The 26941-nt window shown below is 42.7% G+C and overlaps 1 protein-coding gene across 1 annotated transcript in view; it reads right to left on the bottom strand.

Moving 5' to 3' along the window:
- Positions 1-26941, bottom strand: part of ARID2 (AT-rich interaction domain 2) — a 157952-nt gene that overhangs the window by 59245 nt on the left and 71766 nt on the right. Inside the window, exons 8-15 of the mRNA XM_077472945.1 lie at positions 26671-26921; positions 23890-23986; positions 23582-23791; positions 23124-23291; positions 20785-20860; positions 14935-15069; positions 13771-13955; positions 6447-9286 (exon numbers count right to left, since the gene is read on the bottom strand). Of these exons, the coding sequence (XP_077329071.1) occupies positions 6447-9286; positions 13771-13955; positions 14935-15069; positions 20785-20860; positions 23124-23291; positions 23582-23791; positions 23890-23986; positions 26671-26921 (3962 nt within the window). The remainder of the gene's footprint in view (positions 1-6446; positions 9287-13770; positions 13956-14934; positions 15070-20784; positions 20861-23123; positions 23292-23581; positions 23792-23889; positions 23987-26670; positions 26922-26941) is intronic.

Here is a 26941-nt window from a genome sequence, read left to right as displayed (position 1 = left end):
GGTACATAGTCGCCGAATGTATGACTCAGCCCCACCCCCGTCATTGGATTTGATTGACTGCAACGGGAGCCAATGGCTGTGCTGCTATCAATCTATCCAATCAAGAGCCAAGTACCCCCTGCAGAGAGAGCGCATCCCTGCCGGGTTAAGTTCCAGGGCTCAGTTAAGTAAATCGGGGGGGGGGGGGGGGGGGGGCGGTGAGGGTCTGGTCAATGACAGGTGACAAAAACACAAAGGTTTATAACCCCTTTAAGTGTCCATAGGGGCTTGTTTAGGTTGTAGAGTGTCAGGTGCTGCTAGGCAAAGACTAGCATGCATCACGTCACACCGGTTGACCATAGAGAGGCATTTGGCGCCAAGCCATAACATTTACCTCAAAATGCAAGCCACTGCAGTCTCTGCTACAAAATCAGGGCCTTCCTCCATAATGGCCTCAGATAATAGAGGTTCTGCCTTTGATTTACTTAATTCAGGGTGAACCGTGGATGTTTCTGGCTTCTGGAAACTAAAGGTTCTAAACTGTTGAGCGTTTTCCAAAGAATTCAGACAGAGAAACCTGGCTTTTGTCAGAAAGGCCACATGGCCTGTTCCATGAGAGGGAGAGTCATAAGGAAAGCTGTGTCATAAGAGGACATTGCTCTGGGACAAGGGGAACAGCTATTGCCCCGAGGCCACCTGCAAAATGCATACTATTATGCCCTTTTGTCCCAGCTCCCTTGTGCCTGTGGTTTCCATTGTAAAGTGAGGGAATCCACGGAGGACCATAGACTGGAAGAGATGGGGATTTGTGTGCCCAGATACAGGAGTCGCTCTAACTCAAATGTCGACTGCGGTCTTGTGTCTGGTGTCTCTGCAGAAATTGGCAGCACGAGTTCAACAGAGTGCTGGTGCCGAGAAGACATTAAGGACAAAATAGCAGTTGTTGCAATATAAGTGAATTCCCAAATCCTCTACCTATAAAACAGCATGGTGTGCTTTGTAGTGCAGATTGTGTTACTGAAAGCCAGGGACACCTGTCTTAGCTTATCCAAAACACTAACTAGGATATTCAGGTTTCACCACTCACTGTGGGCAAAGCCCAGAAGAGCTCTTCATGGTCTGGGAACTATAGAACTAGGCAATGGCCTTGGACCTGTATAGCACCCTGCAGATAACTACAAACATTGCACTACAACCTGGAGCCAGTTCCACAGAGGAAAGGATCTGGCGCCTAAAGACACTAGCAAAAAAATGGGAGTCTAATTGTGTGGGTGGGGTTATGAGTATCCCTAGCATGTTTTTTGTCAGTATCCAATATCCTAAAGAAAGCCTGCATATAACCCAAGGTCTACAAATACAAGTCTTGTAGGATAGAGATGAAAGATATGATACATGCAGACCTTTCCTCCAGTGCAAGAGGTGCTGTCATCCTCCAACAAGGTCTCGGAATACGGAGTACTCCAAATCTTGCAAGAGAAACGCTGCAACAGTGTTGGGAGTAGTCTACATTACCCCAATATCACTGGGAAGAGGGTGTCATCACCCTAGCCTAAGCTCTGTTGGTGGAGTCAGGGTTGAGAGGAGTATACTTAATTTTTTCTTCTTTTAAACTTTGAATACACTTTTTTTTGTAAACTTTATGCAAGGGGGAGGGGTGGTGAACAGAAAAAGCAGCCTTCCTTTAACAGTGGAAGGTCTACTTTAACCTTTTCAGGCTGCTTCCCACCTTTGACCACAGGTGGACATATTAAAATTCCTGATAAATGAAAAAGATAAAGCTGTACTGGAGTTAAAATATATCATTTTTAAAAATATTAAATTGACTTTTTGCGAACTATGAAAATTGAAGCTACGTAAAACTATAATCAATTCACGCTAAAAATGTGGAGAAGTTGGCTTCACACCTATGCTGCGATAAAATGATCCACGTATACATTTAATTTGAATGCAGTGCTCCGCACAGCATTGAGTTAATGCAGTATTTATAAAGTTTTAAAATCAACGTGTGTTATCACATGCTGCGGCAACGTGCATGTTTCATGTATTCCTGCAATGCAGACATGAATGAAACATTGATTTTTCATATAGGAAAAGAAATTCAGAACAAAGTAATCAAGTTCTCTCCCCTCTGCAGTCGCAACACTAATCAGGAAGTGCTGTATACAGAGTTCTTCCTATTCATTCACAAATAAAGGGAAGGTAAACATGTCATTCATGTTTACCATCTCTTCTTACCATCTCACCACTTTAACCTCTTCCCGCCGAGCGTACTAGGCTTCCGGGGGGTATACCGGGATGATGCCCACACCTGTAGGCATCATCCCGGTACCGTTTTTTTTCAGCAGGCAATTGGCTATCCAGGCATAACAACCGATGCGGCTAAAAGCCGCTCGGCTGTTATGCCGGAGGAGCGGGAGGGGACGCCCCCCCCCCTCCCGCCGCCGTTACCGGTGCTCCCGCTCGATCGGGAGCACCGATTCAAATTCCGTTGCCTCCGGCTGCTGGGGAGGGACTGGAACGAAGCCGTAATCGGCTTCGTTCCAGTCTCCTCATCGTAAACACGGAAGCGACGTCATGACGTCACTTCCCGTTTACTCGGTGGCCAATGGCTCCGGTTTAAAAAAAATATACGGTATTCAGAATCGCCGTTTTCGGCGATCTGAATACATTGAAGTGTAAAGGAGGGGTGGGGGGTCTTTTAGACCCCCGATCCCTCCATAAAGAGTACCTGTCACCACCTATTACTGTCACAAGGGATGTTTACATTCCTTGTGACAGCAATAAAAGTGATCAATTTTTATTTTTTTTAAAAAAAACAATTTAGTCATTTTAAAATAAATAAAAAAAATTTAAAACGCCCGCCGTCCCCGCGAGTTCGCGAAGCAAAGAAAACGCATACAGAAGTCGCGCCTGCGTATGTAAACGGTGTTCAAATCACACATGCGAGGTATCGCCGCGATCGTCAGAGCGAGAGCAATAATTCTAGCACTAGACCTCCTCTAACGCTAACCTGGTAACCGTAAAAAAAATTTTAAGCGTCGCCTATTGAGATTTTTAGGTACCGTACTTTGTCAATCCACAAGTGCGCGCAATTATAAAGTGTGACATGTTTGGTATCTATTTACTCGGCGTAACATTATCTTTCACATTACGCAAAAACATTGGGCTAATTTTACGGTTTTGTTTTTTTTAAATTCATGATTCCCTTTTCCCAAAAAGTTGCGTTTAAAACACCGCTGCGCAAATACCGTGTGACATAAAATATTGCAACAATCGCCGTTTTATTCTCTAGAGTCTCTGCTAAAAAAAATATATATATATATATATATATATATATATATATATATATATATATATATATATATATATATATATATATATAATGTTTGGGGGTTCCAAGTAATTTTCAAGCAAAAAATATGGATTTTAACTTGTAAACACCAAATTCCAAAAATAGGCTTAGTCATGAAAGGGTTAAACTACAGGTAAGCCTATAATTAGGCTTACCTGTAGCTGCGCTGAATATCTCCTAAACCTGCACGGTTTAGGAGATACCCCTGTATTTGCATGTGCAGACGCCATGCGGCACATGCGCACTTAAGCCGACTGAAGCAATAGCATGTACGTGCTATTGCTTCAAATGTACTGTGCCGTTCCCAGCGGCTCCCGAGCAAGCGTGGGAGTGACGTCATCGCGGCTCAGGCCAATCACATCGCCGGAGCCTCGATACCGAAAGTAACCTCCGGGATAGATGTCGCCAGCCGGAGGGGGAGGCTAGGATGGCTGCGGGGGCTTCGTTCTCGGGTAATTTATAATGAGCTAGTATGTTATGCATACTCATTATGCCTTTATCTTGCAGGGTGTTTTTTTTTTTTCTTTTCAGGAGGGTTTACAACTACTTTAAGAACTCATTAAAGGCTGGAAACAAAAAAAATACTAGAAGATTTTTATAAACAATAGCATTCATATATTTTTGGTCCATTAACCAGTTCCCGACCAGCGCACGCCGATGTACGTCGGCAGAATGGCACGGGCAGGCATATTGGCGTACAGGTACATCCAATCTTTAATGCTGCCCCTGCCATCGCGAGCCCACCGCTGCACTCGCGTGCTGGTCGGGACCCCCCGTGAGTCCAGTCACGGGTCCCGTGGACTCGATTGCCGCAGGCATGCCCGCGATTGTCTCACGGGGCGGCTGAACAGAGAGATGCCGTTGTAAACAGCATCTCCCCGTTCTGCCTAGCAACAAGTGACGCTGATCTCTGCTCCATGTGATTGGAGCAAAGTTCAGTGTTCACTAAATGAAAGCCCAGCCCCCAACAGTTAGTAGCACACCCCTAGGAACACTTAACCCCTATACTGCCACCCACTGGTTAACCCCTTCACTGCCAATGTCATTTACACAGGAATCACTGCATTTGTATAGCAGTGATTGCTGTATAAATGACAACGGTCCCAAAAAGGTGTCAAAAATGTCCGATATGTCTGCCATAACGTCGCAGTCACAATAAAAATTGCTGATCGCCATTACTAGTAAAAAAAATTTTTAATAAAAATGTCATAAACTATCCCCTATTTTGTAAACGGTATAACTTTTGCGCAAACCAATCAATCGCTTAATGTGATTTTTTTTTACCAAAAATATGTAGAAGAATATGTATTGGCCTAAACTGAGGGAAAAAATGTTTTCTTATATATTTTTGAGGGATATTTATTATAACAAAAAGTAAAAAATAATGCGTTTTTTTCAAAATTGTCGCTCTATTTTTGTTTATAGTGCAAAAAATAAAAACCGCAGGGGTGATCAAATACCACCAAAAGAAAGCTCTATTTGTGGGGGGGGGAAAAAAAAAAAAAGACTTCAATTTTGTTTGGGAGCCACGTCCCACGTGCTACTGTCAATGTGACGCAGTGGTGAATCGCAAAAAGTGGCCTGGTCTTTGGCCAGCAAAATGGTCCGGGGCTGAAGTGGTTAACCCCTTGTCTACCAAGTTATTTTAACAGCACGTTAAACAGGGGGCTAAAGCAAGCTTACGCATAGATGCAAATGAAAACATGTGTAGGTCCCGCATAAGTATGTAAACAGCAATTGTATTCCACAAGCTTGGTGTCTATTTACTTTAAAGCTTGTTTGGCTGTACTTCTCCAGTCCATTCTGCACTCCTGTGACCCGTTTTAGCGACACTGGGCTGAATCCCACTGTTGGCTGATGTCACAGAGCCGGTTCAGGCTGGGGTAAGATCGGGACAATGAAGTTGGGATCCGCCCACGTGCCTGGACCGGCTAAGGCTCTCAGCGAGCTGCTGAGAGCCTGAGCCGTCTACTCCAGCTCCCTTCACAGCGACAGACTGACAGTGACCAGCTCTCTGTTCAGGAAGCCCTGAGAACCAAGCAATCAGCGGTCTTAGGCGGCGGGGACCGATGCTGCATTCACCTAGTAGAGTATGAATCTGGAGAGAGAAAAAAAAAAAACACACACATCCATGCTTCTCTTAAATCTTTCATATTTTACTAAAAATTGGATGTTATATCATGTTTGTGTGCACTGTCCTGAAAATACGCCTTTGACAAACGGCTGCGAAAATATTTTGTAACAAATAAATGGCAAAAAAAGTCAACATTTTCCAAGGTCCCTTCTTGTAGAGCATATATACTTTTTGGGGGGGTTTAAAGTAATTTCTAGCAAAAAAAAAAAAAAAATTTTAACATTTACTAAAATTACTTTTTTTTATTTCCCTGAGAAAAAATAAATAAAAAATGTATGAAAAGCCACTTCTGGGTCGAACAAGCATGCACCTCTACCTCCATCTATTAGTCAGATACATGATGGTTAATGAAAGGCCCGTAAATGGCCAAATATAGGGTAGTGGTGCATAGTAAGATAATAAATCTATGAAATATAAACAAAAAGGGTGTCGATTAAACTCTAAACCGCCACTTGCCTTTATCGTTTTAAAAGTTTGCAACCTCTAATGATATACCAAGGATGTGAGGGAGGGGTACTACCCTGCGATGCAGAGTGATCCCAATGGGGAGCGCAGGGGGGGCCCCCTACTATTATCAATACGGGACATTCAGTTGAGAATGCTTTTGTGATACCAGAAGACTACCCTTATGTTAAAACTATTGTAACCGTTAATGCCATGTACACTGAAACTGAACCTATGAGTGTAAAGTAACACTGTTAGAATGTTTACTTGATGTGTATCTTGATGTTTTTATAAAAATGATTGAAACTAATATAATACACCTATAATAAAAATTAAAGACCATTCTTTTCAGCGTAAGTGGGCAAACTTACCAAATCTGCAGGGGATCAAATAATTATTTCCCCCCACTGTACATTTGTAATCTACTGTATCAATAAATCCAAAACATTTCTAATATATTAATAAATCTAATGCATTTGAAATAAAAAAAAAAAAAAAAAAAAGAAGTACATCTCATGTTAAAACAGTTAGACTTACCTGTGCAACTACTGTTTGTACAAATGTGAGTGGATGCTGCTGTTTTTGGTGAACAGCACTTTCTATTGCTACTTTAGCTACAGTGCTTGGATCTACGCCAGCTGGCACAGCAACCATTGTTGCACTACAGCCAGCATTATTTGGGTCACTGATTGTAACAATCCGTACTCCCATTTTACTGGGAATGACTGGGGCAGATTCCCTTTCACTGTCCTCTGCTGGTCGCTTAACAGACTTGCATTCTGCTGTTCCATTAGTTGACCGTACATCGGCAGGTAGAGTGGGCTGAATAATTCTAGATCCTGTATGAGGCAATGCTATAAGTTGATGACCTGGTATAATGGGGGCTGTAGACTGAGCAGGAATAACTACAGACGGACGCTGCTGAGGCACATCTGAATTCAAAGTGGAAACTACAGGTCCATTGGGTAAATCTGTGGGGTTACCACAATGCATTTGATTTGAAAGGTTTGAAGCATCACGACTGCTGCTTGCAGTATGTGATAAACTGTTGGGTGCTACAGGTCCATTGGATAGCCTTTCCACTTGTTCACCTTTGGCAGTAACTTGTTGAGAAGAATCAAGAAGTTCTTGTTGCTCGACAGGAGATATTTCACCATTTCCTACGTGGTTGGAAGTTTTGTGATTTGGAATGTTTTTGCCCAAATGAGAACAGTCTTCCTTTTCAAAATCACAAATCCCATTAACTTGTGGCCGTTTAAAGTCAATTTTACTTTCCTGTGTCTCTGCCTGCTCAGAGCTTAGCTTTGCGGAAGCTCCATTCTCCCCCAGTTCCACAGACGACCCATTAGGGACCAGCTGGCTGGCCTCATTCTGAGCTTTCCCTGAGTTTGAAGGAGGTAGAGTGGAGTCACACTTTTTACCATTTAAGAGACTTCCTACTTGCACATCATTTTCATTAGTTTCCCCATTGCTGGTGTTTGCAGAACCTTTTGGACAGGAAGGATTTTCCATAACTTCAATTTTACGTTCATGAACATGCAAGCCTGTAGCTTCCTTTGCTTCTTCCTCCTTTTGGCAAATTATCTTATCGCCCCTAAAAGGGGGAGAATTCGTAGATCCTGTTAAAGGCCCAACTGTTTGCGTAACAGCAGCAGAAAGAGTTTGTACCTGTAATCCAACTCCTGTTTGTGCCCCACTCATTGGTGCAATGATCTGAGGTGTACTCCCCTGGCTTACTGTTGCAGTAGCAAAACTTGTGTTTGGCACAACTGTTATTGTCACTTGATTGCCTGTAGTCCCTTGGAAAATTGTTGCGGGGGAATTGGATATCAACTGGCCTGGCAATATCTGCAGATTTGAAATTGGGACAGTCTGAACACCAGTTTGGTTCGGCATGGTACTCTGAACTAACTGTACATTTTGCTGCCCAACAAGAATTTGTTGAGTAGCAGGCTGACCTTGTACTCCAAATGAAGGCGTTTGATTATTAGCTACTTGATACACCACCTGGGGACTTGGTGCTCTTGCATTGTTGGGAGGTGGTATTTGAGGAGCAGGGAGTATGAGTTTTCCTCCTGGAGTGGAAGGTCCCCGTTTTGGAAGCAACAGCTGTTTAATTAAGCTGGACTCACCAGGAGTAGAAAGACCAACATTTGCATTCTGAGCTTGCTGTTGCTGAATTTGTACTTGTACAGGCTGGGATGGCTGCGTCTGCTGAGTTTGCACTTGTGCCTGTTGAGTTTGGGGCTGTTGGTGAGGTGCTGGTGATAACTGTTGCCTTTTGACAGAAAGCATTTGGCTAACAGTTGGTGGAGGTCCTTGTGAAACTGGAGTGGTTGGGGCAGATGTCATAATAGGTGGGAGCTGGTTATTTGGAGATGGTAAAGGAGATGAAGACGGTGCTATACCTGGTTGCCCAGTTAACTGAACAGTCTGCCCAGCTTGAATGGCAGCTGGATTAGTGAGAACAATTTGGTGTATGGCTGGTGCATATGCTTGTCCATGTTGAGCTGGCTGACTAACAATTACAACACTCTGCTGAGGCTGTTGCTGTTGGGGCTGCTGAACTACACCTGCAGATGACACCTGATGAGAAGAGAGGGGTTTGGGAGCAATACTCTGGAAACCAATTCGGGAGGCTTGTGGATTTTGAACACCAGCTATAGTAACCACCTGACCAGTGGCAACATGGAAACTCTGTACTGTTGTTACAGATGCTATGTTGGATGATGAAGTTGTTACATATTGTTGAGGTGTTAAGATAACTGTATCTTTTGGCTGGCTGGAAGCTGGAGACTGCTGTGACGGAACCTGCAGAGTTTGCGAAGAGGTGGTGATCAGCTGCTGCCCTTGTTGAATTCCTGCTGTGCCTGCTGGCATATTCTGAACTCTGCCAAATATGTGACCTTGAGGAACAGCTTGCTGAATAACTGCTACAGGTGTTCCTGATGCTATCTGTCCAGGTACCACTGTGTGTAATGGGGACTGCTGCTGAATAACAGATGAATGGTGAAACAATGCCTGAGAACCTACTACAGCAACAGAAGACTGCTGTCCAGCGTGATTTTGAACGATTGAAGCTTGTGTTGATCCTCCCAAAGAGATGGTGACAGGAACTCCGGAGTGCTGAACAGAACCCTGTATTACTGTAGCTTTCACAACTTCACATGAAATTGGAGTTTTATTCTGTATTACAGTCACAGTAGTATTCTGCTGATGCTGCGCTTGACTTAGAGGGTTCTGTGGTATCCGGCAAACTGTCTGTGCCACACTGTGGATGCCTTGAATAGGAAAGGACATTTGTGTTGCTGCCAGATTAGGAGCTTGGTTAGCTGCTGGACCTCTCTGGAAAGAATTTGCAGCTCCTTGTGGCATTCCTACAAACAAAAAAACAAGTATCAGTCTATCTGCCAAGAGAACTAAACCGGTGTCGTCATGATTGCTTATATGTATATATAACTTGTTAGTGTATTTTATGGTCAAACATCTGCAATGTTGAATATTTTTATTTTTTTTAATAGAATACGATAAACAAGTTTTAGACGCTGTCAAAATATATGTAAAGAAGAAATTTCCTCGGTTCTTCAGTAAAGGACCTGGTAGGGCTACCCGCTTACTGGTAGGCAGATGTGTTTTTACAGCATCTTACCTCCACAAAAGCTAAAATGTGTAGTCAAATTTGTGTTCCTGAGTAGCTACAGCTTTTAATATGTAAAAGGAAACCTGTCATATCAAACCTGCTATGGTTAATCTCCTAAAAATGTCAAGTGTCTCACAGTCATGATAATCACCTAGCTTCAACACTTTAGGTCACTGACACAATACAAGTATTCAGAAAGCAAACTGCAAGTACTGCTGTGAATTCTTCTCAGATTATGGCTTCACAGGGTTTGAAACCATAAAGAGATGGTCTGGCAGGCAGGCATGACAGGCCCCCCTTAAATCAGGACTAGCAGACAAAATTCACATCTGGGTTTGAATGCATGCAGGCTATACACACAAATATGTATCAGCTGCTGTGGGATGATTCTCAAGTATAAGAATAATTTTAGCAAAAATAGTATTTCACCATTGCTATTTTATTATGTTCAAATATATTTCAAAGACTATTTGCTTCTTGATTACTCATATTCAACAACTGTATGCAAGGATTCACCCAACAATTTATGCCACATTTTATGTTCTTAAATTCCCACCTAATACTAGACACGAGACACACATTTAAAAAGTTTATTTCCTTTGTTGCAGCGTAACTGGGATAACACCTACTCTATATTGAAACTGTATTGCTTAATGTATACACTAGGGGGCAGTCAAGCTTGCCGTTTCTACGTTACTGATAGACTATGCCCCCTAGACTGCTTGTATTATATGTGATATTTGTATTTTTTTCCCCATTTTCTGTTCTTTTGATACATGGAAAGTACTGTAATGTTTTCTACTTTAAATATTTCTACATTAAAAATTTTCTTCAAAATAAAGACTGAAAGCAAAATTGCAGATTACCTTTAAGTGCCTTTCACTTGCTTAAAAACAAACACTTAAGTGATACTAAACACACACTGTTCAATTTACATTGTCCCTTCCATTTCTGTATGTGGGTGATGGCACTATTTAAATAAAAATAAAAAAAATAGCATCCAAGTACCTTTTCCTAATCAATATAGGTCTGTCACATGAGCATAAACAGGAGAAGCTTCTAGTCCTCTCCTGTTGGTCATATTAAATTTTTATCATTTTTTTCCCCACAAATAGAGCTTTCTTTTGGTGGTATTTAATTACAGCTAGGAGTTTTATTTTTTGCTAAACAAAAAAAGATGCCAAAAAAAAATAAATCATGTTTAATAGTTTGTTATAAAATTTTGCAAACAGGTCATTTTTCTCCTTCATTGAAGTGCGCTGATGAGGCGGCACTGATAGGCATAGTTAAGGTGGCACTAATAGGCACAGATAAGGCGGCACTGATGGGCAAAGATGGGCACAGATAAGGCGGCAAAGATGGGTGGCACTAAGGGGCACTGATGGGTGGCACTGTAGGCACTGATGGGTGGCACTGTAGGCACTGATGGGTGGCACTGTGGGCACTGATGGGTGGCACTGTGGGCACTGATGGGTGGCACTGTGGGCACTGATGGGTGGCACTGTGGGCACTGATGGGTGGCACTGTGGGCACTGATGGGTGGCACTGTGGGCACTGATGGGTGGCACTGTGGGCACTGATGGGTGGCACTTATTTATTAATGAGGTGGCACTGGCAGTGGGCAGGTGGGCACTGGCAGGGCTGGCCGTGATCGGGACTGATGTCCCGATCACGGCCGCCGGTGATCGGCTTTTGTTTTCCTCGCGCTGACAGCGCGAGGAGGAATAATAGCCGATTACCGGCTCCGTTGTATCACATGATCAGCTGTCATTGGCTGACAGCTGATCACGTGTTAAGGGGTCGGGATCGACCCCTTGCTCGGACCCGTGATCAGGCGAGTCTCATAGACTCGCCGATCACAGAGCGCGGCGCGCACCCCTCAGGGGTCGCGCACGACGTCAATAGACGTCGTCCCGGCAAAGGAGGTCCACGCTGTAGCCGTCATTTGGCTATGGCGCGGATCTCTAGTGGTTAAATTATATACAGTATATATTTAAAATCTTTTTTTTTTTTACAGGCAATAACATGGTGTGAGCGGATTTCTGACAGTCACAGGATGTCAGGCCCCTCTAGCCAGTGTCTTAAAAGAAAAGGGAGATGAAGCCTTCATTAATCTACATATAATAGCCCACCCATTGTGTTTAGCTGGTCAGTGGGCATGGAGGATGAAGGGTGTCGTCAGTCATTTATCACTGCATATATGCCTACATATGTAACTGCTCAGATGAGATAGGGAGGAAATGCACAGCACAGAAACTCTCTGAAACATGAGCAAAGGCAATATCTGCCAACACTGCTCTGCAAAATCCCCAACTGCACTGGGGACATGAACAATAGGAGGAGATACAGAACAGAAGGATCAACCAGGTTTCTTTGCAGAATACAGAAAATTAGTCTTACTGTGACCGAGTATGAACAGCATGTAATACAGCATTTAGTTTAGTGACACTTTAAAAGTGGTTAGAAATCCTTGCAGTCATTAATGTAATAAAGTGATTTATGTGCAGCCCAACAAAAATAATAAATAGAGAGAGATATATATATATATATATATATATATATATATATATATCTCCATCTATATCTATAACTCCATCCCTGTGGCGTTGACACGATCATCCTGGTTGGTGGACTTGTCTCACTTGCGGCTCAGTCACGCACACAGGCCAAAACAAAGGATGGCTTATGGGACTGAAGGAGCTGTTCCCCTGGTGGAGCTCTCTCCTGAATGAGGATGCCTGTGTGTGACATCACGGATGAGGCAAGGACAGGGCAGGGCTGGGAGACTGAACATTGACAACAGTATGAGGAAGTGCCTGTGTCCAGCAACATTTGGTTGCACGTGGCAAACGTCAGCAGAAGAGGAGGGTTGCTAAATGTCTGGATTGGACAGTTGTTTCCAATCAGTCAGTAATCTGAAATGGTTAATGGTTAATATGGGGGAAAAAAACATTTATAACGCCCAAATAAAGTAGAGCTTTTTCTTTTTGATGGGAATTCTAAACAAGCTCTCCCTGCTTTGTAATGTTTAGGAGGGAGCTGTGGAGCAATGTTTAACATAATTAACACCCGTCTGTACTGTGCTCTGTTGTAAACTAGATCTGAACACATGGTTAAAAATATAGAAACTGATGCACGGTACCATAAAGTGGATGTAAACGGCCTCAGATGATACACAGCAATGAAACAAATCTCCCTACATAAGTTTTACATGTATATCTGCTGTCTTCATCTTTACATATGGTTTAGAAAGTGAACATTGTGTTAGATTTTCCATTTCCTGGTTAGCACTGCAGTGAAGCCTGGACATACAGCCAAGACAGCTGATTGGAGGAGAGGTGCACACACCCCCCTACTCATCTGTAGAGACATTCAGCTCTGTCCCTTGAATCATTCAGCATGCTGCTAATCTATTTATAGCATCCTCCCCAACACAAACTCTGGCTGCTTTTATCATATTTGACTGACAAAGAACTTGTCAGGAGTTATCAGGCTAACAGAAGCATGGAGCAGGAGACAGCTACGGGACATAGTGCTTTGAAAAGAGATAACAAAACAATACAGATATATGTGACAAGCTCAAATTTCATGAATTGGATTTACATCCACTTTAACCGCTTCCGGACCAGACGCAGCAGATCTACTGCGGCACGTTGGCTCCCCTGCGAGCAGTACGTCCGCTCTTCAAGGCGATAAACGCACGTATGCAAGTAAATTGCTGCACTCAAATGTAAAAATGTTCCAATTTTATGGCTCTGTACTTAATGCTGTATTACTGACCTTTATTTAGCAGTGTGCATTGTTCATTAGGCAACAATGCATTGCATTTCAAATCAGTAAAAAGTGTTTTTACTCCCTTGTGCAAGAGACATGAAATCACTGCAGTCCTGTCAATATTTTTCCTATATGAATTTTCTAAATCCTCCCACACTAGCCTGGGCGAGAAGAGGGTTTGCAGTGAAGTTACTTTAATTCTAGAACAAATATGAAATCTAAGGCTGCCCAAACCTTAATGTGAGTGCATAAATATATGACCCCTTCCATTTAAAGTCCATGAGACACAACTTGTCAACCTCACTCGACAAGATTTGAAATTCCACTAGGTGTACAATAACCATTGAGAATTTTGTATAACAAAGGAAAAAATATAGTTGCATAATGCTTGAGAGCCTTTGGTTAATATTCCAATAACAATTCAGGAAAAAAAAAAATAATGTGAACCTGCTGTATTTGCATCAGGCACCACGTCTGCCCTGACAGCAGGAGATTGTTGCTGCTGCTGTTGATAGTACATCTGAATTGGAAGTGGTAATGCCCTTCTCTTCACACCAGAAACGTGAATATGAGCTTGTCCATTATTGTTCGGGTCTTCTACTCGCTTTATGTTGTGATTTGGGAGTACAGACCTACAAAACATGCAGATTAACTGTACACATTTTCAAAAATATAACTAGCATGAATGTAAATGTATGCACAAACTATTAAGGATCACCAAAAACTGAGAATTTCACTCAAATTGCAAAAAGTATTGCTTGGAAAAAAAACTAAATTCAGGTTTTAAGGGACGCCTACCTGCAAAGTAAAGGGTTAATACTTGCTTCTCCTGGTGCCGACACCACCAATACCGGCTGTTGGCAGGAACAGATTCAGAATACAGCCCACTTCCAGGTGTATGGGAACATGGTACTCCTGCCAGAATACTTTTACCAGGAAAGAACCAAAGTGCAGGGGAGGACCAGGTATTTGAGGCACACATACCTAGCAATCCAGCTCTCAAAAAAGGTCCAGACAAAGCCCTCCCACAGAGTACAGCCAGCTTGGAGAGCTGATTGTTCGCTACTGTAGTTAATACAAAAAGGTCTTGTCCCTGCTCCCGAGCTGTTAGTGGACACTAAAGGAAAAATGTGTCAGATGACTGGCTCTTCTGTCATTCTGCTTGCATTTCCTATTAGTATGTTCCATTGGCACATGAGCACTGCAGCCCAACTAATCGGCTCTTCCCCCCCACCCCAATCTGAGCGCTGCTGTACATGGGATTGCGAGAGGCTGATACCAAGTCACATTCAGATACATACACTAGTTGTGCTTTACAAAACACAAAATGAAAGAAAAAAAAAAACACATAATCCAACTAAACCACATAAGAAATTCGACATAATTAGCTCAATGCTTAGATTTTTTTTTCTTACTTTATTTTGTATGTTTTTTTATATCATTGTTTCCTGAAGTGGTAACTATGTAACTATACTTGCTGCTCCCAAAACCATGCCACCCTTATTTTTAATCATAGCCTGAGGTCTGTCACTAACAAGCAAAACAAAATAATCAAAATCCAGGTAGATGGTAAAAACATTTAATAAAAAATAAAAAAAGCAGTTCTTGTACCTTAGACATTTGTAGAACCCAGAGGAGGTCAGAATTCCACCTCTTGCTAATTTGCTGCATGTTGAAAGATACTCCGAGTACATTTCCGATCTGGAGACAGAGCTATCAGGACTTACTTCGAAATGGGCATTTAACCTGTGGCAAAAGAAAGGAATCATGTAGTTTGTTTTTAAAATTATAAATCCAATAATTGTACTCAATCTAGGTATGGCTGCAAAACCAATTCCTACACAAAAAAAAAAAAAAAAAAAACACTTTCCAACAAACTGTTCAATAGGCAAAATTGGAAATGTTGGTAAAACACTGCAAAAGCAAAGTCTTGCCTGAAATCATAATCTCACATTTTATGTTGCAGTAAACAGAATAGCACTAAGACCCCTTTCACACCACACCGCGCTTTGCGGCGCATTTCGGACGCTAGCGGGGTGCTTTTACCCCCCGCTAGCCGCTGCGAAAGGGTTAAAACCGCCAATACGCCGCAATAGCGCCATTTTGCCGGCAGTAATACAGCGCTGCCCCATTGATTTCAATGGGGAGCAGCGGTGGAGGAGCGGTAAACACACCACTCCATCGCTCCAAAGAAGCTGCTGGCAGGACTTTTTTCTGACGTCCTGCCAGCGCACCGCTGTAGTGTGAAAGCCCTCGGGGCTTTCACACTACATACAATGGTGCAGCTTCTTTAGGGTGGATTGCAGGCGCTGTTTCTAATGCTATAGCGCCTGCAAAACGCCCTGGCGTGAAAGGGGTGTAAAAGCAAATTTGTAAGCAGTTTTGCTTCTGTAATCTCTTGTTTTTTTTCCCCTGCTTTGGCTCTGAGGAAGAGGGTCCTCCCTCAAAATGTGTTAACCATTTATGATGCCAATGGGTCTCTTTCAACACCCAGTTCAGCTTGCAGGTGTCTAGAGACATGATACCATTTGGTGTGATGTACAGATAAGCGCTGTTTAAACACGTTTGTGAGTATGACTACTACTGTTAGTTTAATACATTTTATCTTTGGTAGTGCACAAGGTCGGTGTGCCCTCCTTTCCTCTTTATTTCAGTTCTAGAGACACCCATTGTTCTGAGGATTGCAGCAAGACCACAGGCATTCAGTCTGTTATCCAGAGGGTTGGCTGCACCACTTATTTATAGACAGGGCCCCCAAGCGCAGGAGATTGTGTTGTATATCAAGTTCTCCTGGGCACCACCTCTATCTTGAAGAGCAGTCGAGGGAGAAGCTTCACTGGAGGGAATGCATTCACTAGACTCAACAGGGCCCAAAGAATCACCATTGCAAATGCCAGGGGATCCATGAAACGCAAAGCGGTCCAAATATTTTTGTTGAATATGGAGACCATTATGTCTACATTTGGTGTTACCCAATTCTGACATAGTAATAAAAATTCCCTGGGTGGGGAAAGGTTGTGTAACCAATCCTAGTAGGTATAGAAAAGAATCACCACCGTCCCCTTTAAAATAATTTTGTTGCTTTGCAGCCTGAGATGAAGACAAAAAACGTTTTTGTTTTATCCAGCTGTATTTACTGGTGCAACTTATAACATTTAGGGCCGGTTCACACTGCAGGCGAGGCGAGGCGACTCCGACTTGCCTCGCCGCGACCTGCCGCGGCCTCAGCGGCGACTTGCAAATGACTTCTGTATAGAAGTCAATGCAAGTCGCCCCGAGGTCGCCCAAAAGTAGTACAGGAACCTTTTTTCTGAGTCGGAGCGACTCGAGTCGGAGCGACTCGAGTCGCTCCTCTCAGAACGGTTCCATTGTACAGAACGGGGGCGACTTGAGATGAAATAAGGCTCAACCCCCCCCCCACCCCCCGTCAGTATTTTGTTGGAACACCTTATTCTCTACATCTATACATGTCAGAAGAAATATGGATGGAGGAAAATAGCAACTCTTGAGAAAAATCTGCTGCTCTCTGCTGAAAGTTGTCAATGGGAAGAAGGGTTACCTTCCAACATGACAATGACCCAAAACACACAGCAAAAATGACCACACAGTGGTTGGAGGAAAAGTTGAATGGCCTTGCATGGCCTAGTCAGAGCCCAGACTTAAACGCCATTGAAAATCTTTGGAATGACTCAGACTGCAGTCCACAAACAGTCACCTTCAAATTTAACTAAACTTGAGCAGTTCGGCAAAGAAGAGTGGGCAAATATTGCAAAGTCGAGATGCGCAAAGTAGAGACATATCCCAATAGACTAAAGACTGTAATTAAAGCCAAAAGGTGGTGCAACAAAATACTGACAGGGGAGGGGGATACTTTTTCCAACTCAGCGAATGTTTTTTTATTATTTTTTTTCCTGACAGTGTTAGATCTTTCAGCTGGATAGAACAAAAACTGTCTCTTCATTTCAGGCCGTAAAGCAACAAAATGTGATAGAGAAGTGATTATTTTCTATATCCACTGTAGACGACAATGTTTTTAAAGAATTTGGTTCTTCCCCTAACACAGAATAAAGCTTGCCTACTTCACAGCTGCCCGACTTCTGGTCCCCCCTTGGTGGTTTATGTAGGCCACATCTATGGTGTTGTCTGACTGTACTCCTACTGGGCGACCGCATAGGTGAGGGGTCCGGAGTAGAAGAGTTGGTCTTATGGCTCTCAGTTTCAGGATAGGGGCGTTTCAAAATCCTGAGCCCTGGGCAGTAAGACCCCTTTCACACCAGGGCGTTTTGCAGGCGCTATAGCGTTAGAAATAGCGCCTGCAATCCACCCTAAAGAAGCTGCACCATTGTATGTAGTGTGAAAGCCAGGACCGTCAGGGAAAAGTCCTGCCAGCAGCTTCTTTGGAGCGGTGAAGGAGCGGTGTGTTTACCGCTCCTCCACCGCTGCTCCCCATTGAAATCAATGGGGCAGCGTTGTAATACCGCCGGAAAAACGCGCTATTGCGGCGTACTGCCGGCGGTTTTAACCCTTTCTCGACCGCTAGCGGGGGTAAAAGCGCCCCGCTAGCAGGTGAAATGCGCCGCAAATCCGGCAGTAAAACGCCGCTAAAAATAGCGGTGTTTTACCGCTTACGCTATCGGCGGTGTGGTGTGAAAGGGGTCTAAGGGAATTGTAGACTCCATCCCAGTCTGACAAGATGGCATCAGTCATTACCAATGTCCAGGGAGAGGGGGGAGGAATTCTATGGCTGAGCTACAACACCACAAAGCCAGAGAGATTTTTGCCTGGCTGGATAGAAGAAGTGGGCGATCCAGACTGGGAATATGTTTGTTCCACATCATGAAGTCTTGAGGTACAAAGATCTGGAATCAGATGCCAGTGGTTAGGGACATCCCAGACTTTGATAACAAAGTGGACAGACTTTGATAACAGACATGGAGGACATTTGGGATCTCCCTTTTCACAAGTTGGTTTCATTAAGAGATCAGTTTATTCAATTAAAAATTACTCATAGGACCTACTACATGTCAGACATGGGAAACTAATGAAAGATCATTCGTGAAAAACAGCACAGTTTACACATAGTTAGGCACACTTTTAACCCCCTAATCGCCCTAGATGTTAACCTCATCCAGCCAGTGTCATTAGTACAGTGACAGTATATAGTATTATCACTGATCACTGTATTGATGTCAGTGGCAGTCAGTTCCCATCAGCGTCATTGTCAGACTGACCACCGCAGTATTGCAGTCCCGTTGTAGGTCGCCGATTACCGCCAACAGGATAAAAAAAAATTCAAGTACATATTTACACAAACCAAACACTTATTGGAATTTTGTTTTTTTTTATCAAAAACATGTAGCAGAATGCATTTTGGCCAAAATATATGAAGATTTGGTTTTTTTTTTTCCCCCTTCATATTTTTCATAGCAGATAGTAAAAAAAAAATTTCTTCAAAATTTTTCATTTTTTGTTTATATTGCAAATAAAAAAAAAAATGTGGTGATCAAATGCCAGCAAAAAGGAAGCTGTGTGAAAAAATGCTATAAATATGGTTTGGGAACAGCGATGCATGACCGTGCAATAACCAGTTAAAGTAGTGAGCTGCCGAATAGCAATAAATGGCCTGGTCATGAAGGGGGTAAAATCTTTCAGAGTTTAAGTGGTTGTAACCTCGGAAGTAACTCCACTGTACGAGAAACACTGTGGGGGCTTTGATCTAATGTAATTTGTAATGCGCTAGTATGCTATGCATACTAGCGCATTATGCCTTCGTCTTGCAGGTATTTCTTTTTTGTGGTTTTACAACCACTTTAGAACATGTCACTCTTTTTAAAAGCAGGCTCCTGTCAGTTTTTCAGGCAGACCAGATTAGACCCACCATTTGCCCTTATGGCCAGACGGGTGTAAACGGACTACAACTATACATCTCCCCTCCCCCCCAATCCCTCACTCTGCTTTTATGGGGGTTGGCTGCTGTTGCAGCTGAAAAATATCAGTTGATCTGTTGTCCACATCTTCAACTTAAAGTGGTTGCAAAGGCAGGAGGCTTTTCATCTTCACGAATTCTATGCATGAAGATAAAAAGCCTTCTGTGTGCAGCTTCGCTCAACCTCCCCCCTCCCCCCCAATACTTACCTAAGCCCCATCTCTAGCCAGCGATGACTATGAGTGGCTCGGTCATCCGGGACTCTCCCTGATTGACTGAGATACAGCAGAGGTGCCATTGGCTCCCGCTGCTGTCAAACTCTGCCAATCAGGAGAGAGAGGGGGTGGGGGCAAACACCTCCATGTCTGAATGGATACATCGAGCTGCAGCTTGGCTCGGGTGCCTCATAGCAAGCTGCTTGCTGTGGGGGCACTCAACAGGGAGGGAGGGGCCAGGAGCTTCAGCCAGGGACCCAAGAGGAGGAGGATCTGGGTTGCCCTGTGCAAAACCACTGCATAGGGCAGGTAAGTATAACAGGTTTGTGAATTTTTTTTTTTTTTTTTTTATATAAGACACAAGACTTTACAATTCACTTTAAAGAGGAAGTAAACCCTGTCAAAAGAAAAGAAAAACATCCCGCAGGACAAAGGCATAATGAGCTAGTATGCATAGAATACTATCTCATTATGAATTACTTACCTGGGATCGAAGCCCCCGAAACGACCCTCATTCACGTCCTCCGTCGCTGCCATACCCGGAGTGACTTCCGGGCATCGCTGCTCCGGCGCTTTGACTTGCCAGAGCAGCGATTACGTCACTCCGGCGCGTGGGAGCCATCAGTGACGGCGTGAACGTCTTCACCAACGGCACGCCTGCGCCGTTGTCTACACGCGCCGTAGACATCGGTGCCAGTTTCTAGGAAAATATCTCCTTAATCATGTAGGTTAAGGTGTAGATATTTCTTGCACCTACAGGTAAGCCTTAATCTAGGCGTACTTGTAGGTTAAAGTGGTCTGTAAGCGTTTACAACCACTTAAAGGATTTAGTCTATGATAACACTAGTAACTTTGTAACAGCGAAACAAAATTAAATTTCTTCTTGAAACTATATGTATACAGCTATTGTTTATTATTTTCTATAGTAGTCATTTATGTGCGTATGATTGCTCCGATTAGGGATTGATAATTAGGAGTCACACTCCAGGAGTCACAATTAAGGTAAAAGCACAAACTTAACAAGCAAACTTGATTATATATATATATATATAAAAAATCATGTCTTATATGGTTTAGAAAAAGCTTTTCAATATGTTTTCCATATGTTCACTTCCAGTAAACATGCTAGTCAATCCTTAAATTACAAATCATCCATTAAGGGAAACAGCTTTAGGCTGCTATGTAGAACAAGGAGCATCATGCAAAATTTAACACTGTCAGAATTGAGGAATAAAGAGGCAGTTCTAAAACCTCAGACTAAAAAAAACAAATGCTATGGCAAAGCACAATTAGGGCGCTGCAGAAATTGTCTGCACTTACCATTGGCAACCAAACTTCTCGCTGTCTATTTCTACAATTCCAGGTGGTACACCATGAGCCGCAGTTGCTCTCGAAGCTTTTTATAAAAAAATAAAATTAAAAATGTTTAAAATTTGACACAGAAAGCTGAATTCTAACAAAAGCTTTTGCACAAGAAGCATAGGTAATAGAACTATTCAGCAATCCTGACAATCACTAATAAAACTTTAGAAAAAGTATAGCCAAAACTAATGAGGATGCTACCTAATGAAAGGGTCGTCTTTTCCTACCTTACTGCTGAAAATAAAATGACCAAAACAAGCCTTATGGTATTATAATGAAGGCTGTACATTATGCTACAAAGTTTTTTTTATACACTTGCTCTCTGGGGCCATTTTAATTTTCAATTTTTCACACGTTAAAACGTGCATTTCTTTATCGTACATCACAGGAGACAGAGCAGCTATAGTAATTGCTATCTGGGTTATAGGTCACCTATAGGTGAATGAACACTGACACGCAAAAAAGACAGGAAGCCCTCCCATACAGGAAGTACCTCAGTTTTTTTGCCAATGTCTGCAAGGTGGTGGTCACTGATGCGATACATGTGCTCTGGGAGCATACTTTGAAGGTCTGGATGGTTCTATTAAGAATCATGGACTTCAATCGGATCCATTCAAAAAAGTGGTCGGCCAAAATGGATGGTACCCATGCCTCACTGGAGAGAAGATTCAAGGTTCTGCCTGTAATGCAGCCTTACTGTGCTGGACCCTGGGTAATGGAACCCTGTGCAGTGTTTTTTCTGAACAAGATGATTTCCTGCAGGGTGCTATACAGGTCCAGGGGAGTGGACACCAGTTTAGGGGGGTACCCAGTCACTCAAGGTCTTATGACAAAGCTAGCCGTGATGGGTGAAGATTGGACTCCTGTTAGGTTCAGAATTTCTGCAGCAGGAATGGTAAGTCTGCATTTGTTTGCAGTCTGTCTATTCTCCCAGTGGCCACTGGGAGCAGTGTGCTGTTTATTTGTGCTTTTACTTGTGTGGGCTGCTGTTTCTCCTCCAGCCACTAGAGAGCGCAGGCTCGCTCAGTATGGCCTATTTTTATAAATGCAGGAAAGACGGCCATGCCATGTGACAACAGGTTCAGTAGGCCCTGGAGACATAGCAGCAGCCCATGGATACTAACAAAGTGAGTACTTACTATGGGAGAACTGTGTGACAGACAAGTCATGATTATACAGTGTCTTGCAAAAGTATTCACCCCCTTGGCTTTTTACCTATTTTGTTACATTACAGCCTTTAGTTCAATTATTTTTTTTTTTAATCTGAATTATATGTGATGGATCCAAACACAATAGTCTAAGTTGGTGAATTAAAATTAGAAAAGTATATACATTCTTGGTCTTGCATCATAAGGTGATGTTGCGTCCTCATCCATTTTTTTTTTTTGCCTAAAGGCTTCTAGTTTTCACTTGAATCAGGACAGTGTCTTGCCTTTTATTTTTCTCCTAATTCACAGTCGGCAGGAGAAAGATTGCAACCTACTCTAGAGGTAGATCAGATGCTCAAGGTCTACTTGTGTTTGTGCTGCCAGAAGAGCCCAGGAAGAGCAGTCGGCATCCAGGTTGAATATTTAGCAGTGGATCTGCCAGTTTATCAATGATGCCTATGATTTAAAATTAAAAAAAAAATTCTGGGGAGAGATTCTCTACCAGGTGTGGGAGTATCTTGGGCCAGCCATCATTGGGTGTCAGTGGCCCTGGTGTACAAGACCACCATTTGGTCTTTTGTTTATACATCTACAGGGTTTTCACCAGGTCAATGTCAATCATGTAGAAGATACTGCCTTTGGCCTCAACGTATTACAAATAGCAGAACAGGCCCTTCCACAGGGGCATTGCTTTGGGACATCCCAGATAGTAAGTACTATAGCTGCTGTGTCTTGTGATGTACAATAAAGAAAACAGGATTTTTCCTACAGCTTACCTGTAAAATTATTTTCTTGGAGTACATCACGTGACACAGAGGTCCCTCCCCTCTTTTGGGAATTGCTTGCTACAAAACGGAGGTACTTCCTGTATGGGAGGGGTTATATAGAGCGGGACTTCCTGTCTTTTTGGTGTGTAAGTGTCCATTCACCTATAGCTAGCGTATAACCCAGGATAGTAATTACTATAGCTGCTCTGTGTCCCGTGATGTACTCCAAAAACCCCATTTGCTGACAGGCCATAAAAATACGTTTGGCTGTCAAGTGGTTAGTAGGTCAGGGAACACATAAGGTAGATTTAAATGCCCTAGCAAACACACTTAATTATAAGAACAAAATAAAACCAGTGAACAGAAAGATTTTGAAAATTACCTGGTGCAGGAGTTGGATTGGCTGCAGGAGGCACATGCTCAACAGTTTGAGGGCGAATTTCTGACACCACCTGGTGGTTGGAGCTCTGATGCTCTATAAGTTTTACTGCTGTAAGTGCATCAGGCCCAAACATTTGTATGTCCATAGAAATAAGACATACTAGAGTATCTGCAACAATCAACACATATGGTGAACCATTAAAAATAGGTATCTGCATATGAAAATCAGAAGTACCCATGACTTCACATATAAAACCACATGTTATAAAACTACTTCTGATACACATTTTTAAACAGTGACTATTGTAGGATAACAGTCTACGTTACCACAGAAAAAAATCCTTCATAAACTGCCAATAAAAGCATTGCATGATTTAAAAACCAGAAAGCTTAATTATTCAGTACGTAGGAAAACAACAAACCTGACCAAATCCTTTACGTACCCCAGAAGTGTCTTACCTATGCTTCGCTCTACATTTGCTATCTTCACGCAGGCCACTTCTCCCAGTTCTGTAAGCATATAGAGCACCTCAAGAGTAGAGATTACAAGCAGGACATCCGGCAGAGTAAGATGACATATGATTTCCTTGTAGCTATCTTGATCCACATACTCACATATAAGAACACCATTATCTTCAGCCTTACACAAGTTTCCTAAGATTTCCATGCCTGATAGTAAACCACAGAAAACCATAGTGAAGGTTAATGAGAACTAGCATGATGAATGCTATTTTTTACCGACAATTTCTGAAACAAAACAAACTTACCTCTCATTTTTAAGAACCTGTCCCTTGACATTAGGCATTTTGTGATAGTGTGAAACATAAGGTGAGTGGTTTTGAAGTCAACAGGATCTAGCTGAAGCTAAGGCAGAAAAAAAAAAAATGTATAATAAAAAAATAAAAAAATAAAGAAATACTGCAGTGAATTAAAGTGGATGTAAACCCCTTACATATACCCAGTGAAGTGAAAGACCTCAAGATACATAGAGATCAAACAAATTTCCCTACATAGGTTTTACATGTATATCTGCTGTCTTCCGCTTTATATACTGTTTATAAAGTGCACATGGTTTTAGGAGATTTTCTCTCCCTGTTCAAGACTGCAGAGAAGCCTGGGTATAAAGCCAAGACAGCTGATTGGAGGAAAGGCACACACCCCCATCCCCTCATAGGTAGAGACTTTCAGCTCTGATCTATGAATCATTCAGGGCTCTGCTAAATTATAGCTCCCTCCTCAACATAAAACTATGGCTGCTCTTATCACAGTTAATGGTGCACTTGTCAGGAGTTATTAAGCTGATAACAGAAGAACAGAGCAGGAGACAGCTTACAGGACATAGTGCTTTGAAGAGTGATAAGAAAAGACTCCAGATATGTACCCAGCTCAAATTTCACGAATCAGGTTTACATCCACTTTAAGTAACCAAAAATTACAGGAAGTTAAGGTCTCCGCAGAAATTTTGCATCAATGATTTGTAGCAGCTAAAAAATCTCTCCACTTAGTGGTTTTTTTTTTGGCAAGAAAAATTATCTGCAGTCAGGCTGCTTTCACACTGGGGTGGCAGGTCCATTGGCGGTAACGCATCGCTAGTTTTAGCAGCGCTTTACCACTGTTTACGTGATGCTTTTCAGCCTCTAGCGGGGCGCTTTTAACCAGTTAGCGGCCGAAGAAGGGGTTAATAGCCCCGTGTTGCAGCGCTTCGGAAGCGCTGCCCATTCCTTCCAACGGGCAGGGGCAGTGTAGGAGCGTTTTCTACAGCGCTCCTACACCACTCCAAAGATGCTGCTTGCAGGACTTTTTTTTTTCCCCATCCCACAAGCGCACCTCCCCATTGTGAAAGCACTTGGGCTTTCACACTGGGGAGGCATGAGAGGCAGTTTTCAGGTGCTATTTTTAGTGCTAAAATGACTGAAAACTGCCACAGTGTGAAAGGGGTCTCAATGAAGGGTCTATATTGCAGAAATTTCAAGGGATTTGTACCACAGCTGCTTATAGCAACTGATATTTTGTAACATTCGGAGCTAGATGCAGAATCACCACTCTCAGTAGCTACTCATATTACACAATGCAGCGGATGACCACCATGGCACACCAGCAATTTCAGACTGCCTAGATAAGCAATGCAGGCAGTTACAGCATTAAATATGCGACAATCTACAAGTGCCAGAGAAGGGATTATCAGCCAGGGGGCTGAATTGATAAATAAATTGAGTGGATTCATCCTTCCATACAAGCACAGTGAATTGTGCAATCTTCCCGGCTGCGCCATCGTATTCTGACAGTGGTACTCCTCCACTGTCAGAACACACTGATCAGCAGCTGCTGATCAACAAGTTGTTCAACATTCTCATTTGACAGAAGTCGATTGTTAGATCAGCTTCTGGCTGGTGAAAATGGCCATACATGGATTGAAATTTTAACCAGTCCCTGCTGAATCTGTCACATTTAAATCCATATATTGCTAGCTTAAAGTGGTTCTAAAAATTCTCTGCATTAAGGTAAAAAAACACCACAACTTGTAGTACTTGTCCCTAAACACTTATCTGTCTCCTCTCAAGCCAGAGCTAGCTGCACTGCTTGCCTTTCAACGTCATCTCACAGGAGACTCCGCAGTGGAAGCCATAGGCTCCTGCAGCTGCCAGTCAAATTTTTGAAAGGAGTGAGATTGGGTGGGGCTCACTGGTACAGAGTGTGTCTATGGAAGCACACAGTCCAGCTCGGGAGTACACCCATGTGGGTGCCCCCCTCAGCAAGAGGAGAGGAGCAGAAAACGCTGCTGGGGGACTCCAGAAAAGGAGGTAAGGGACTGCTCTCTGCCTATCGTTGCACAGAGCAGGTAACAAAAAATGTAAACCAAAGAAGAAAAAAAAAACACAACTTAAACACTTTAAGCAGAGAGGTTTGTAGTAGGGACCGACCAATATCGTTATTTCAGGGCCGGTACTTTGGCTGCCTTTCAGGCTGATATATAGAATATCGGCACCCGATAACTATTTAAACTTTTTATTTTTACTGTCCTTTTAAATGTTTTCTTTTCTTGCTGTCACAAGGAATGTAAATATCCCTTGTGACAGTAATAGGCAGTGACAGGCACTCTTTATGGCAGGATCTGTAAGACCCCAAGCCCCTCCTCTGCACTTGAAAGCATCAAACCAAGATCTGTGTTTTTAAATACTTTTTTTTATTTTTTTATTTTTTAAACATGACGAATTTAGGATGGCAGTAATCCGGAAGTGATGTCATGACATCGCTTCCAGGTTACTAAATCAGAGAGCTCGGGTCTTCGGTCAGCTGGCAGATGTGGGTCTGCCGGTGGGACGGGAGAGGCTGCCTACATTATAATGGAGAGGAAGCACTCAAATTTTTGTTCTGCGAACACTGCAAAAAAAACCTCATCAGTGAGAGATATTTTCTGTTTTAGCATCACACACAAGTCGATATTAAAGTAACTGAGGAAGAAAAAGGTCAGGTGAATATTTAAGAAAGGAAGCCATATTGCTAGCTACAAAAATATAACAAAAAAACGGAGGATTGACATTTCTCACCTCTGCTGCAATATTCCCCAATGTATCAAGACCCAGTTGCCGTAGAGAAATAAAGTGACTATGAGCAGATAGTAATAAGAAACGGAGACAAGTCCGATTAGCTGCCAAAAGTTTTACGTTGCTTTCCTCAAATGAAAGATTTCGCAAAATGACCGCGATCTGTAGAACACGCTGTCCTTCAATGTCATTTATACCCAGCTTTCGAGGTGGATGAAATAACGAGTCCCATAAAGACTCAGGAGATGTACCTTCTGGGGGTAAAAAAAGAAAA

Source organism: Lithobates pipiens, unplaced genomic scaffold, assembly GCF_037356315.1.
Source record: "Lithobates pipiens isolate NorthernLeopardFrog02 unplaced genomic scaffold, aLitPip1_a1.2 Scaffold_8, whole genome shotgun sequence".
NCBI classification, from domain to species: Eukaryota; Metazoa; Chordata; class Amphibia; order Anura; family Ranidae; genus Lithobates; species Lithobates pipiens.
This window is presented reverse-complemented; position numbering and strand designations above follow the sequence as displayed.